General features: G+C 39.2%; 1 protein-coding gene across 1 annotated transcript in view; it reads left to right on the forward strand.

Annotated features, from left to right (window-relative positions):
- CNGB3 (cyclic nucleotide gated channel subunit beta 3) overlaps positions 1 to 16,928 on the forward strand; it is a 68,841-nt gene that overhangs the window by 11,935 nt on the left and 39,978 nt on the right. The window contains exon 3 of the mRNA XM_075415902.1: positions 4,072 to 4,183. Within this exon, the coding sequence (XP_075272017.1) occupies positions 4,072 to 4,183 (112 nt within the window). The remainder of the gene's footprint in view (positions 1 to 4,071; positions 4,184 to 16,928) is intronic.

Below are 16,928 nucleotides of genomic sequence, written 5' to 3' on the forward strand. Positions count from 1 at the left end.
TATACTTCCACAGCCGGGTCTTTCCCCTTCCATCTTATGGAGGAAGAAGCAACACATCCCATCTCAATTTCAAATTGTATTATTCTTAGGCAGAGGCCACATGATCTAGTATATGTTGACACCAGTGAGCTGCGTTCCTCATCTCCCACTACTAATACATTGGCAGCTTTACCTATCTATATTCCAATATAATGGGAATGGAAATCCTTTCAAAAAACTCAGATCCTGTATTTTGCCAAGTAAACATGGATCTATCTGTTCTGGAAATTGCTTTAGGTGTGGGTGTCCTGGCATAATTCTACTTCCTTTTTCTCACTTATGATTTCTTTACCATAACCAAAGTTATGTAAAGCCAATAGAAGTCTTCTTTGTTGTCTAGTAAGCCTTGCCATCTACCTGATGGCTCATTATTTATTCTAGAAACCAATTGTTGTACACTAAATATTCCCTAAAATGACTACCACATTGTTCGTAAAGACATTCCTTTGGGGCTGTTCTCATAAGTTTGAGGGATATGAGCTAGAATTAAGCAGTGAAGAGTGACTATATTTTTTAGATGTGACTACACAGAGAGACCTCACAATACCACACAAAAAGAAACAACTAAAACTTGACAGGCAGCTGGCAGTGGTGCTAGGCCATGATATCCTAATCCTAATGCAAACAAGCCCTGTTCTGGTCCTGGTGATTTATGAACTCTAGAAACATGTGGAAGTTTGGAATATTTGTAGGATTAAAATGTCTTCCATTAGTCTGAGTTCTGTCAGCATTTAATGGTTGATGTGGGCTCAGACCTCAGACTGAACACTTTGAGGCTATCTAGCAGGCTGAAAATCCATTATCCTTCTACAATGGGATGCTTATATACAAGCACCATATTTTTTTTACTTTTTAGTCTTTCCTTCCTATACATGTCATTCCAGAGATGGAATGTCTTATTGAGGATCCTGTTACTCTAAATAGAGTGTCTATGCTGTCATTTTATTTCTGATGAACAATGCCCTTCTGAGATAAATCTCCTGATTGTCCCCCACTGTGTTCTGTATTTTCACCAAAAAATCTCTAGGATGCTTCTTTGAGGAAGAATTTCTTCACTTTGAGGGTGACAGAGCACTGGGACCTGTTGCCCAGAGAGGTTGCGGATTCTCCTTCTCTGGAGATATTCAAGATCCACCTGCACAAGGTCCTGTTCAACCTGCTCTAGGTGACTCTGCTTTGGCAGGGGGGTTGGACTAGATAGATGACGCACAGAGGTCCCTTCCAACCCCTAACATTCTGTGATTCTGTGATATGCATGACTGGATTCCTTTAGAATAAAACAAAACCAGAAGAAGTATTCCATGAGTCAACCTACTTTACTCATGTTGCTGGTGGTCATTCATTTCAGAGGATCACAATAGACCTGGCTTGAAATACAGCTGCCTCAGATCAATATAGTGTTGATGCCAGGCTTCCAGCACCATTTCACTGTTCTGATTGTTCCTATCAGGTTGTATTTCCTGCTAGTATAGACGTAACTAGGGGCAACTACTATAACAAATAAAATACCGAAAGTGAGATAATTATAGAAATGTTGAGATTATCTTTGCAGTCACTCTTGAGTACGTGGCTTTTTGGCCACGGGAGTCAGGGCAGGGAGGACTGGGAAACTACAAACCATGAATTCAGAAGGGAGAAGAAACCACAGCAAGTGCTGAAATTTTTGGTTCTTGTATCTTCTTTTCTACATCCTATTATTTGGACCACAAAACCACAGGAGGATTGTGTGCCAAGGAAAGCACAGAGTCAGCAACATCATTTGTAGATATTTCCTGGGGTAAGGGTTAAATAGAATTTTAAAAGGTTAAAGTTCAATACCAAGACCTACAAATTAGTGAGTTATAAATAGTTCCAAAACCCCTTTATTTTCTGTAACTGCAGCTCCTCCAAGATTTTCTTACAGAGGATGTCTATGAAATTCCTAGGAGAAATAAATTTTATTTCACTACTAGAATGTATTCACTGTGGTGCTAGAAGCCTGACTCATTTTAAAAATCCTGCCTCCTAAAAAAAACCCTCTCTGACTGGAACTCCCAGAAGAGCATTCTGAATCCCTGTAACCAAATTATAACAAACTCCTCCACCCTTTCTTGAACATTCTTGTGGACAGGAATTGCAACAGTTCTCTGCTGAGTCCTCACTCCCCTGCACGTGTGCTAATCTGTACATTGAAAATTCACTGGCAGAACATTCAGGCATGATGAAACATTCCCCAGTGTTATATTTCCAACAGACTTTTCCTCAAGATAGCACTGCAATACCAACTACTGCAGAAAGGAAACAGCAATCTGCATTTCCATTAAGTGGGCAAGATACTGTTATCAATTTAAGCCATAAATCCAGTTGAGTGTCAGAGGTTTAAATCAAATTCCTTACAAAAATCTTCCCAGGTTATAGGTGATAAGTAACACAAATCCTGCAGACTGTTTCTTCATACTCAATAATGCTACATTTCTCCCAGAGACTACTTGAAAATTAATCCCTAAACTTCCTAAGTCAAAATCAAGTTGACCAGCATGTTGGGGAATATGAACTTCTTTGCCTTCTCTTCCATTCCTTGTCTGACTCTGGCTGGAGTATTTCTGCCATTTTCTTATTCCATATGTAAAATATTCACACACACCTCTGTCTAGGTCTTGTCTTTGATCCTGTTTAAGAAATGAATTCCCGCAAGAGCAGTAGGACTCCCACAGGGCATTCTCGCTTCTTAACCTACATACTAAGAAAAAATTTCTCTCTAGAAATGCCCCACTGGTTCTGTAATCAATTGTCCATCCAGTAGAAGTCTGAAAGTCAGCTCTGGAAATATTGTGTTTGTTCTTAAGAGATGCCTGGGGGAAAAAAATATCCCATATCTGAACAAATGGTGGTAGGAGGGTAGTTTGGTTTGTCAAGTGCTGTAAACAAACTGACCCACTGTCCTTCAGTAAGTTTTGTTTCAATGCCATGTCAAGAAATCACTTTCCAGCTGAGTAGCTTAACAGTTTACTGCTGTGACTGCTTTTACCTCCCTGAATAACAAATCTCGAAATATGGAGATTAAATATCAGAAAACCAATCTTACACTATCTATCATAAATACTCCAGGTTTGTTTTTCTTTGAACTGTCTTGAATTTAAAATACAGCTTACACAACAGGCTTCCGAATTATTTGCTACAATGTTTTGCTGCCAAGATTTTTCTTCTATAATCATATTACTTAAAGTATTTATGAAGGCTGAGTTTGTTCCTCCTTTATGCAAAGTGTCAGACTGATGACAGCTTTCAAATTACTTTTCAGCATGAACATTTAAAATAAAGATATAGAGCTAATTGGAAAAGTTAATCTCATAAGGCCACTTGAATGGCAAGAGACTATACTATTTGCATCGAGTTTGTTTCAAACTCCACAAACTTCCCACTTAAACTCCTCTTAGAAAGTTACTTGTAAAAAAAATGAAGACATAGACTAGCCAAAGTTCTATGTACTCACATCCTTAACGATCTAATTCATTCAGAATTTACTCAGCAACAAAGAGGACTGTCATGGCAACTAAAGAAACAAGAGGTTTCATACAATTCAAACATGTATAAATAATGCTATTAGCATTTGCTATGCATAAGCAAAAAAGCTACTCTTCATTTTTCCTCCTGTATTTCACAAGACTTTTCTGGGTAGAACTATCTATCTGTCCTCTACATTTCTTTTAAATAAGTACACACTAAAATTTTATCACATCGCATGTGTTCTTGTTGCTTATAAATACGGAAAAGATCTATATTGACCATTGTTGAGCTGGTTACAGATGTATCTAGATTAAAAACCACAAATAAGTTTGATATTCTAAAAGAAACACTCATCATAAACGTGTTCTCTACAGCTAGCACTGAAATAGATCTATGCAGGATACTATTCAAAGGTCAAGTCCCAGAATCAGTGTCATGTAGTGCTTGTCAACTGAAGAAATAACGGCACCCGAGCTGTGATTCCTCCAAAAGTACTATTATAATTCTTTAAAAATTTGTATTCAAAAATTAAAACCTTTTTTCTAGATACAGTACCAGTAAAAGAACTCAAGCCTTCAAAAATGGAAAAATCAACTGAACCAGCTAAGACAACTCAACAGGAACAGCATCAGCTCAGTGATGGGAATGAAGATGCTGAGTGAGTAAACTCAATTAAAAAAATTGAGTTTTTTTTCCTGACTTCCTGACTTAATATTTCTGTGTGGCACATTTCAGTTCTTTAAAAGTCATTCCTGTCCTGTAAGGTCCTGAAGAGCTTTATTTCAATTCTAATGATATCATATATATGAGGTATTTATTTAGTATGTGCTATTTGATAGTTTGTTGTGTACATCATCCTAAATTACAGGAATGAGGAAAAGGATTTGCTCAACTATACTTACATACTAATTCTAACAATGCTGCTGCTCAGCTATTATTTGTCTACCTTAGCAAAGGATTAAGTCCCAGTATGTTGCTCTGAATAGCTGAAATGTTTGTCACATCATTCTGACTTAAAAGCTTTTTACCCTGACCATATTTTTGCTCAGTTATATTATTAAATCAACATTATTGTCTGCAGCCAGAGGATTTGGACTGTCTCTTCCTGAGAAGAGATAAACAAATGAAACATTAATGGTGCTTCAGGAGAAAATGTAGGGTCATTAAAACTTTGGAAAATTCTTAGGTGACTGTTTGTTTTCCTAAAACAGAAACAAATATGAAATCTAGAAAACAATAATCTTGGAATAGTCTACGTTCATTACAGAAGCATAGATTCATAGAACAGCTCAGGTTGGAAGGTTGCTTCAGAAGGAGTCACGTACAAACTCCTGCTAAGAGCAGGACAAATTTGGAGGTTAGGCCCAATTCTGAAGTTAAATCAGATTGCCCAGAACCTTGTTCTCTGTAATTGTGAATGTAGATCTCCAAGGATGGAGTTTCTACAGTTTCTCTGGTCCACTGTTTGACCATCCTTATTATGACAATTATTATTTTACATATAATTAAAGCTTCCCTTGCACTAACTTGTTTCTGTTGCCTCTCATCCTTTTGCTGTGCACCTCCAAGAACAGTCTGGATCCATGTTTTTGGTTAACGACCTGCTGGGCAGTGGAACACTGTAATTACCATCTTCTCAACTCATTTCACCTCCAGTCTGAACAAACCCAACTGGCTCAGCACCTGCTCATACATCCTGTGCTCTATTCCCCAGCCATCTTAATGGCCCTCTGCTGGTGTTGCACCATGTGGTCAGTGCTGTTCATGTACAGAGGAGACCGCATCTGGAATCAGATGCAACTCGTAAATGTCACAGAGAAGGAAATAACCACTCTCCCTCAGTCAGCTGGCTACGCTTTTTCTAAAGTGTAGCATGTAGTTACCCTTCATTGCTGCAAGAACGCACTGTGGATTCATATTAAATTTATTGTCCACCAGGGCCCCCAGATTCTTTCATGCAAAGCTGCTTTCTACTCAGTCAGCTCCAGGTCTTTGCTCTTGCATGGGGTTATTCCATTCCAGCTACGGAAACTTGCATTTGTCTTTGTTCAGCTTCATGAAGCTCCTGCCAGTCTGTGCCTCAGCCTGCTAAGGTCCCTTTGAGTGGAAAAGTCTGGATACATTCAGTCCAGAACAGAGTAGAAACTCCTCCTGCTTGCGTTTGCCTTCTGTTATTTTGATTATCCTCATGACACAAAGCCAAAGTCTTTCCCTGACATGGAGTTATCTAATTTATAGAGAAGATTAGCTATTTCCTCTCCTTCACCAAGACAATATTTGTAGTGCAGCGACAAGGAATAATCGAGCAAAATACTGATGCTTATGTCCCTATAAAGTAATACGTGCAATTGAGAACTCTGACTAGAATGACTGGAAATGTTATAGACAACTTGGTAATTTGGATGTGACTCTGCAGGTCAGCAATGAAAACCTGGACAAAGCATCTCTTTTTTTGTCATTGTAGGATATGTTGTTAGATGCTTACAGTTCCACTGGTAAATACTGTAACCATGGTTAACAAAATTACAATATGCTTATGAAACAAAGGGGTATGTTGCTTATTAAGAGAAGACAAAATCTGACTGTGAAAAGGATATTAAAAATGTTTATGCTAAACATTCTTTTCTCAGAGCTGTTCTGACTCATTATCATGCGTGCATCCAGATATATCTAGTCAGTCTAATTTGAGCAACAGTTTCTAAAAATACAGTAAATCCTTGGTAAATTCTACTGTCAAAACAGTTACTCGTTAAATTCTGCAGTAGAGCTTGGAAGGTACGGTGCTGGTGTCATCACACTGGTATGAAACCAAATTAAACAGATCTATTATACGGCTTTCAGAGCTGGAGGGAGAATAATTTTTAAAATGTGCCTTTGAGAGAAAATAATTCGTTGCCCTGAAAGATTCACAGGAGTCTATTCAGACACAGTTCTTGATTAAGGTCACTACCTTACCAAGTCTATGTGTTCAAGTTTACTCACTAGAATATTTTTGAGGAAAACAGCTGCCTTTATCACATGACAAAAGCTACATAAATGTGTATGCATATGGAGAATTTGAGTCAAATAGATACATGTATTCTACAAAAACAGCTATAAATGAAACATGTTCAAATCACTCTCTAGCACTGACGCCTAGTACAGCAATACAAAATGCCTCCTGAAGCAGTGTCAGTTGTGAATTACGATTGCTCAGTGCTAATTTCTGGGTATTTCCATACCTGGGAATTATTTGGAAAAGTACCAGTTTGACTAGTCAAAACCGGATCAAGGACTGTTTGTACAACTCAACAGGATAGTCAACTGAGAGTCGCATTGTCCAGGATTTATTCCTGTCACTGTTTAATCCACATTAGGATAATGTCTAAGTGGAGATTAGTAACAAGTGGTGTCCCTCAGGGGTCTGTACTGGGAGCAATATGTTGTGGTTTAACCCCAGCCATCAACTAAGCATCACTTTGCTGCTTGCTCACCCGTCCCTCCCCATAGTGGGATGGGGAGGAGAACGGGAAAAAAGTAAAACTCATGGGTTGAGATAAAGACAATTTAATAGGACAGCAAAGGAAGAGATAATAATAATAATGTTAATAATAATAATGTTAATAATAATGTTAATAATAATAATAATAATAATAATAATGTAAAACAAATTATGCACAATGCAATAGCTCACCACCCTCTGAGCGATACTTAGCCTGTCTCTGAGCAGTGATCACTGCCTCCTGACCAACTCCCTCAGGTTATATACTAAGCATGACATCATACGGTATGGAGCATCTCCTTTGGCCAGTTTGGGTCAGCTATCACCTCCCAGCTTCCTGTGCACCTATCAGCATGAGGAGCTGAAAAGTCCTTGGCTGCTTAGCAACTACTGAAAACATCTGTATGTTGTCAACATTATTTTCATTCTAAATCCAAAACACAGCACTACACCAGCTACCAGGAAGAAAATTAAATCTCTCCCAGCCAAAACCAGGACAAAATACTATTTAATATCTTTATTAATAACATAGACAGTAGGATTGAGTGCCCCCTCAGCAATTTTGCAGACAACATAAAGTTGAGTGGTGCAGTTGATTCACCAGTGGGACCTTGACAGGCCTGGGGACTGGGTCCATATGAACCTCATGAAGTTCAACAAGGCCAAGTGCAAAGTCGTGCACCAGGGTCAGGGCAATCACCAGTATCAGTACAGGCTGGGTGATGAATGGATTGAGAGAAGCCCTGCAGAGAAGGACTTGGGTATACTGGTAGACGAAAAATAAGCTATGAGCTGGCAACGTGCTCTTGTAGTCCAAAAGGCCCAGTCGTATCCTCGGCTGCATAAAAAGAAATGTGTCCAGCAGGTCGAGGGAGGGGATTCTGCCCCTCTACTCTGCTCTCATGAGACCCCACCTGGAGTACTGCATCCAGCTCTGGGGTCCTCAGTACAATAAAGCCATGGACCTGTTACAGCAGGTCCAGAGAAGGACCACAGAAATGGTCACAGGGCTGGAATATTTCTCCTAGGAAGAAAAGCTAAAAGAGCTGGGAATGTTCAGCCTGGAGAAGAGAAGGCTCTGGGGAGAGCTTATTGTGGCCTTTCAATATACAACGTGTCTTATAAGATGGACAGAGATATTTTTCCATCACCTGTAGTAGTAGGAGTACAAGTACAAGGGGTAATGCTTTTAAAATAGAAGTGTGTATATTTAGGAACAACTTTTTTTATGAAGAGGGTGGTGAGACACTGGTTGCCAAGAGAAGCTGTGGATGCCCCATCATCAGAAGCATTCAAGGACAGGTTGGACGAGGCTTTGAGTAACGAGATCTAGTGGAAGATGTCCCTGCCTATGGCAGAGGGGTTGGACTAGATAATCTTTAAAGGTCCCTTCTGAACCTAATCATTCTATGATTCTATGATACTGTTATGAAAAAAGCCATAATTTGGTAGATTGAATGGAATCAAGGTTGGTGAAATTTTTGGTAGAATTCTTAAATGGAATTTCAGATTTTGTCCATCTGTATTTCAGGCAGCAGCAAGTGTCAGCTGCTCCCTGAGAGAAGGGGAGATGGGAGCCAAGGGTAACAGCAGCACAAGCAGTGTCCTTACCAACAAGGTGCAGTCCCACAGAGTCTGAATACACCAAGCAGAGCAGGATCCTAGTAACAGGGTCCATCAACAAGGCAGGTGATGAGCCACATTTAGGGTTCACTCAGGGAGTCCAGTCAGGAGCAAATAAGGCACAGCCAGAGACAGGACTGGAGACAAGGCTAAAATATGGCTCAAAAGTCCTTCCAGGAGACAGGACCAGAGACAGAACCGGACCTAGACACATCTAGGCATAGCTTAGGCAGTGACTAAAGCCTGACCTTAAGTGGACATCTTAGGCCCATGGGCAGAGGGTGTAGGTGGAAGTCCCATTGGAGGCTGCTCATGGTCATTAAGGCCTGTCAGTGTACTCAGGGTCCTGGTACTATGTTTTGACTTAGGCAGACTATTTTCCTACACTAATCAACCTCCAAGAGTCAAAGTTGAATAAAAAGTCACTTGATCTGCACAGCAAGAAATCATCAGTATGCCCACAGACTGTGAGTAAGATACGTAATAAGGTAAGGCTTGTGGGTCCAAAGAAGGGCCACAAAAATGGTCAGAGGGGTGGGACACCTCTCCTGTGAGGACAGGCTAAGAGAGCTGGGGCTTCAGCCTTGAGAAGGGAAGGCTGCAGGGAGACTTAAGAGCAGCCTTCCAGTACCTGAAGGGGCCTACAAGAAAGCTGAAGAGGGACTTTTTACAAGGGCATGTAGTGACTGGACAGGGGAAAATGGCTTTAAACTAAAAGAGAGTAGGTTTAGATTAGATATAGGAAAGAAATTCTTTACTATGAGGGTGATGAGGCACTGGAACAGATTGCCCAGAGAAGCTGTGGATGCCCCCACCCTGGAAGGGTTCAAGGCCAGGTTGGATGGGGCTTTGAGCAGCCTGGTCTAGTGGAAGCTGTCCCTGCTGGTGTGGGGGTTGGAACTACATGATCTCTAAGGTCCCTTCTGATCCAAACCATTCTATGATTGTATGATATATATATGCTCACAACCCATATACATCCAGAGCACCTCAACTTTCACGGAAATTATGTTAAGAGATTTCACCTTATCTTCTGTTACTGTGACTTTTAATTTTTTAAAATGCATTTGTGCAGGCTCAGATACATAGAGTAACAAAGAGGAAAGAAGATAGTTGTCCTGTTTGAAACAGCACAATTTTGATTTAAGATCAGACTTATCTCTCCATGCAGAATAGGGGAAGTTAATGAGATTCCATGTAAGGACTTTAAATTTTAAAATCTTAGGTAATATCACTTTATGAACAATTATACAAATGTAATTAACTTATCTGAAGTCAGTAAGACTACTTATTTGTATGACAATTTGCAAGACTGTGCACCAGCTTTGTCCTTCTTCCAGTTCAGCTGCATTACAGTAGCTTTTTATTCACAGTGCAGCACCACTTGCATTGTTTATTAATAGGAAAATAGGTTTGTGAACTTCCTTTGAAAGAATGAAGCATTTTTTTCACTTGCTAAGTGAACGACAGCTTTGACAAAGACTGCATTTAGTCCTGAAAATTCCCATGGAAGCTGTCCACAAGAAAAAAGTTTCTGGCTTTCTCTCTCAGCACTTCCTTGTTTATAAAATGCAGCAGTACATGGCAATGGACATTCATAAACAGTAGAGAGACACAGCACTGGTCTCAGCCTGAACACCATGTCTGCAAGAGGAGACACACAAGAATGGCTGACGTGCCAAGGTGGTCAATTACAGCCAAGAAACTAAAACTTTCCATGTGTTTCCTAATGGCTTAGACAGGATTGCACGCAAGCTGGCCCTGTCTGCTAATATATTGTTTCTCCCCTCCATCTTTAATGATAAAGTAACATAACAATAGGTAATTTCCATGAATAGTTATTTGCTGAGGAATAACGGTCTCTGAGACGGAGGGCTAAGACTACACTGCCTCTTCACAGCAAGAAATGAGGCAACAGAACAACTCAGAACCTAATTTGCGCTGTAATGGAAGGCAGTGGAGTCTCACAACAAGGAACTGACATAAAACTCCATTGCAGCTTTTACAATATATATTTTGTGTTGAGGAAGGTTCATAAAAACATGTATGTGCATACACAATTCACTTTTTTGAAATGCAATGCAAGCATTTCATGTAAGATACTGCGTAGCACTTAAGCACAAGTGGCACATCGCCAGGGAGAAGCGAGGACCAGCTCCTGCCTCACGGATGGGAAGCCGGCAGCAGGGCGGGCAGGGCAGGGGCCTCCCCAGCCAGGGCCCACGCCCAGCCCTGACGTGAGGGGAGCGGGGCAGGCCCAGGGGTAGCAGCCGAGGTCAGCCCAGGGCCCAGATCACCAGGAGAGTCTGTGGTGGAGAGGCAGGCCCAGGGCCGAGCCGGGAGGGCAGTCAGCGAGCCAGTGGGGTCAGACGCAGTGCTGGGACAGCTGGGCACAGCTGGGCTGAGACCGGGCAAGCTTCCAGCCTGCGGGTGTGGGTCAGGACCGGTGGGGCCCATGGCCAGGCCCAGGCACGGTCACACCTGCCACCCCACGGGAACTGCGGCCGTGGACTGAGCACAACAGCTGCCACCGACAGCAACAGTCTCCAGACTGCCTTGCTCTGCAAACAGAGGGATATAGCCATTTGTACACAAGAGAAAATGACAACATGCTTTGTGAGGATACAACATGCTTTGTGAGCATTTAGATGAGTGACATAGGAGAGGGAAATGTAAGACCTTTTGTACGACCCTGCACTGAAGGCTGCGAACCAACACGGAGCCTGCGACATGTGGTAGCTGATGAAAAGGAAGGCTGTCTAAAGTCCTTTGGCATGTAGGAGCAGAGAGGAGACAGATGCCTAAGGAACAAGTAGTAGTGGATGCCTGGCATCAGGGGACGAGACAAAGAAGTTGCAGTAGGTCCTAGAAAAAGTAGGTTATGGAAGAATGACAAACGAAGTATCTGAGAGCATATATCAGAGCAAAATGGAAAGATACAAAGAGCTTCTATGACCTCTTCTCTCCTCTGTGACTTTTAAAAGCCTTTAAGCCTGCCTAAAGATGTAAGAGTGTTTCATCTTCCCAGATTACCAAGGTGATTACAATGTTCTATTTATACTAAGGCAGTACTCTGAAAATCCAGTCAAGGATCATGAACCCTACTCTGTAAAATGCTGTGTGAAATGGCAACCAATACTCACAGGCTGCATATCCAAGAGTACATCAAGAAAAAAATACAATGGATAACTAGGACTTCAGATGCTTTTAGATTTCACCTCAAGATCTTACATATACTGGGTTATGTTTAGAGAAGAACAAAAAATTTATATCTGATATGCCACCTTCAGAATCAAGGTATTATAAACAAAACATATTCATATAAAATGCAGTGAATAAATCTTTTAAAAATATAAAAATTATGCAAGCCACGTTTAACATTCCCACCCAGTAAACATACCCTTCTGATTCCGCTTTTGCAAATGCAGAAACCCAGTTTTCAACATTTTCAAAAAAAGAGACTTCCAGTGTTGCAAACTGCTATATGAATGCAGGTGGTTCAGGAAGACTGAGTTTTGAATTCATAGTTTGCCTTTTTCACAGCCACATCCTATTACCTAGTAGCTTATACCAGTCCTTCTCAGGCCCATAAAGGAGATTTTTTTCCTCTCTAATTTGGCTAATCGCAAAAAAAGATAGCAAAACAAACAAAGATTAAGAGGCAATTTGCTATGTGGTGCATAGCCAGGTTAATAAAGAGAACTCCTACTGGTAGCATGTTCTTAGTGAGTAATGCACTTCATTTAGCTCAATTACCTCAACCGACAAAATTACCATGCTTATTAGTGCTTGCCATCCACTAGTTGCAACACATCAATTCACCAAGCAGATGCATCTTAGAGGAACTATGTCCTATCACAAGAACAAAATCTCACCCTGGTGAAACAGACCCAGTATGAACCCTCTGCGGAGTCTCCAGAAATCCTCGATTGTAGGAACACCAGGGTTCCAAAAAGATGACACTCATGGCACTAAACTCCAATCAACTTGGGATAAAGTAAAACAAAACCAATGCTGGGCACTTCTGAAATATCCCAGTTTAAGCATAGTTACAAGCATATTTTATAAAGAGACTAGTACCTTTCCTTAGTTATTTCCAGCTAATCATTGCGGTACTTGAAATTGTAAACAGATGGAAAGAATCCAGCACATTTTGTAAGCCTGACTGAAAAGTCATTAATGTATTAAAAAATCAGAATACTTTTCTTAGCACATCTATTCCTTCTGCTTCAGTCTTTCTTTCAGAGCGTGTCACTTTTAGTGCCTGGATTTGAATTTCTGCAATGACTAAATAGAGAAACTGCAAAATAAATGGAAAGGTGGTGGTATGCTGCCTGTATCTAAATGGATTAAACTTGCTGTAATCATTACTGAGATGTATTTTGCTACAGCTTCTAAATTATATCCGTTCTGCATGATGCAGTTACTCATGTTATTTAATGCCGTTCACTCTGCAGGACGATAAAGTAGGTAGCCTACGTTCTACCAAGTTAAAAAGGTAGCAAATTTAGAAGTTTTTCCTTGAAGATTAAATGAAGTGAGTAAAGAGACAGGAATGTCATTATACGGACTGAAATGTTGCTTTATTTTTTTCTTTCCTTTCATTATTTTAAATTATATATTAATAATATTAATTTATATTTATTTCTGACTCTATCAACCAGAGAAATTTTTTTAATATGCAAGAAAACAAGGGTATAGTTTATCATATTTTATGACTGATTTATTTCTTTAATTAAAAGCATTTTGTGTAACCCTGTATTGACCTACCACTTTTCAAAACTAAGAATATTACTTTTTTTGTGAATGAAGAAATGATGATTTATTAAAAATCTGTTCTATTATCTGTTGAGTCAATTGTGGGGAAAAAAACACTGTAGTGAGCATTGTGACAGGTACACTAGTGAGTGTAACAAAACATTTGTATTTTAATTGCATTTATATTTAAATGACATTTATACCAAATATTTGCAAATACATCAGGGTTTTTCTTGATAAATCTAAGAAACATGTAAATCTAAGACATAATGCTTATTATTGTTTAGTAAAGGAAAACTGATTATTACTTCATGATAAGTGTAAGTATCCTTGCCTATAACTGATCTTGTCTAACACTTAATTAAAACAGTCTCCAGTTATTTACTCATTTTCCAAATATTAGTTATTTAAGATGAAAACATCCCATGTTGTGCAGCATGAGAGAGGAACAGAGGAAACTGTGACAGGCAGAGATATGAGGATCAGATGAGAAGTCAAAGTGGTCTGGCAGCCCAGTCCTGTTTGGTGCCCTGGATAAATGATACTCAGGAGATGTGTCATGAGCTGTTGTCCACAGAGAACATGCCTACCTTATTGGTGAGTTTGGAAAAGAACGTGGCAAGAGTCTGCAGAAGAGGAAAGGGTAGTCTTAGATAGCGGTAATTGGAAGTCATCTCAGAGGAGTGGGTTCCTTCTCTCTCTCTTGAAACTTCTTTGTGATACCAAGAAAGCTACGTGAAATGAGTTCCTGGACAGGTGGCTGCATAGCGGTTTACCACTAATGACGATAGAATTGCAACAAAGTTGGTCGCACCAAGCTGATTTTATATAATTAGCATAGGCAACAATAGTACATGGCATGAAGTTCAGTATATTGTGAAAGTATGCCAGGGTTCCTAATAGTGGAGCAACTTTAGTCCCAACACAAGCTGAACTTCTGCCCCCACTTCCTTCTCTTTTATTTTTACCCTTGCTAGTTGAATTAAAGCTTCCTGAAGTGTACACCAGCTAAAAGATTCTTATTCAGATGCTCCCACCTCTGCGCACTACAAATTATAAAATTAACTAATATTCTGTCATCATACAATCATTACCCTTTTCCCAAGTCCTTTTCCTTTGCAACCAAACAGTAATATAAAATGAAAATGTTCAAACAGCCAAAAAGACTAAAGACAGACAAAAGAGAGAGAAGGGACTACACATTTTATCCTGTGTTCACAGGACAAATTATACCAAAGGAGATTTATGTTGAGAAAAAATCATATAAGAAGGCTAGTGAAGCATTACAATAAATTCTTCTGGAAGCTTATGTAACACCCATCACTAGATATATTTAAGAACAGGTTAGACAAGAATCTGTCTGGAATGGCACAGGTATACTTCATCCTGCTTTGATCTTGGGGGCTAGGATTACAGGATGTCTCAAAGTTCTCTCAGTCCTATGCTTGTGTGATTTCTTTTTAGGATCTATATGAAAACAGATGAGAAATGAAAGCATCTATTTAAAATTAATTTTTTCATATTTGAGACATTTTTATTGCAACTTTCTTACAATTCACAATGGGAAATATTATAGTGTTTTCATTTTAGCTTTTTATTCCCTGCACATTAATAAAAACCGAGGAACAGAAAGTGTGAAGAAGTATTTGTACTGTGCTCATGAACACCGTACAGCATTGGGTCATATTCTGATTAAGACATGTTTCCTTAGCCATAAATTATTATATGCTTACGTAAATAAGTTACGAGTTTGCAATTAAATGTGTTTGAATGTAACAGATGTTATGTGTATATGATAAGAAATATCTTTTTAAATTCCTGATAAGAGGCAAATGCCCCAGAAAGATTTAATCACCTACAGATAAGAAAACCCCAATGAGACAACAGCACCAGATAAGAAAGTGAGGCAAGACTGCCTCGCTTGTTTTCATATGGTTCCTTCTTAGAGTATTATACTTTTGTTCTAAAGTGATTAATGTCAGTAATGATGCTGCCCGTATTTTTTATGTCATAGTAAATATCCAGTGCAATTAAACAGCTTTATATCACTAATTATTTTAAGGAAACATGATTTTTCAAAGTTCATTCGTACTTTCAAAATTCATCCTACTTTCTTTTCTATAGTTCATACTGCAAAATTACTATTTAAAATAAAATATTATTCACATTTTGTTCTGGTACCTCAGCAAGAGTTCCATGTGTTCAGCATTGAGACAGACTTCTCCTTAGAGAGCACTGTAAAGAAGATTAGAGGATTCACAGCCTGTTGTGATTGAATATCTATGAGGATTGTCAAAGAAGTGGCTGTGACAAACCTTTGAACTAGACAGGAGGAATCTCATGCAGCCTAGATGATCAGATTTCAGTCTGCACTGCATCAAGAAGTTTGTTCTGAGGCCAGTGCCAGTAGATAACTCTGAAAGTGGCTTCCTTGAACATTGTTGCCTCTATATCTATTTTGCTGTATGAATATAACATGAGATCTTGGAAATGGATGATCTCTGCCTTTTATTTCAAGAACACTTGCTTAGGGCCAAAACGAGCATAATTTCAGTACAAAGGCTCTGAACTAAGGGAAAGTAATGCATTCCAATGGAAAGTTTAATTTACATGATGTCCGCATGAAGCTTATTAACTCTTATAGTCTATTCTTGCTTCTATGTATAACCAAAGCCAATCCAAATATTACTATATCACTATGTTTAAAATAGTGAAGTATGTAAGAAAATAGATAGTATGACAAAAGTAACATCAGTTTAAATCCAAATGGCATTGTGAAGAATAACTCAATGATAAAATAGAATGGAAATAAAAACATATTTTATTCTTTTTTATTACAAAGAAAAGTTAATGTACTGCCAGTATTTCAAAACATGCAGCAAAACATAATCTTCTGGATCACGAAAGATGGGTCATTTTCCCTCTTAAGAGATGATGAGACAGTGGAAGATACTTATCTGAAGACTGCTAATGAAAACTAAAATTTAATTGAATTTTTTGAAATTCCATGGAATCTAACCTGTCAACAATTTGTTTCAAGACTGTAAGGTAATATATTTATCTTAGAAACTCACTTTCTTAGCATTTGGGCTGTTGAGATTTTTGGCAGTGGTGGACCCCATGGTACCTGTACAAGTGAAGTCACTCATTCACTTTCCAAACCTTTTTATACTTCAAGTTTGTTTCCCGAAAAGGATTTCCTGCTGTGCTGCACCCATTCTCTTGCATTCTCAGGAATCACTGCCTACAATAGTTTTCATTACCTTCGCTAATATAATCTTGAAGTCTGTCACATTTCTTTCAACTGCCACTCACTCCTATTAGAAGGCCATCTAGAATCCCAGTCTTTAAACGCTTAGGAACTTTCTTCAGCCCTTTAACTCCTACTAATTAATGGTGTCTCTATTCACATTTATTCTTGTACATTACTGTTATTCAGCTCCAATACCCCTTTTACCTGCCTGGTTCTCCACCAAAATTTTTATTTATGGGCAATGATCCTACTGCTGTCTTTTCTAAGGGTTATATATAGGGTCACACT

The sequence above is a fragment of the Opisthocomus hoazin genome, chromosome 3 (assembly GCF_030867145.1).
Source record: "Opisthocomus hoazin isolate bOpiHoa1 chromosome 3, bOpiHoa1.hap1, whole genome shotgun sequence".
NCBI lineage: Eukaryota > Metazoa > Chordata > Aves > Opisthocomiformes > Opisthocomidae > Opisthocomus > Opisthocomus hoazin.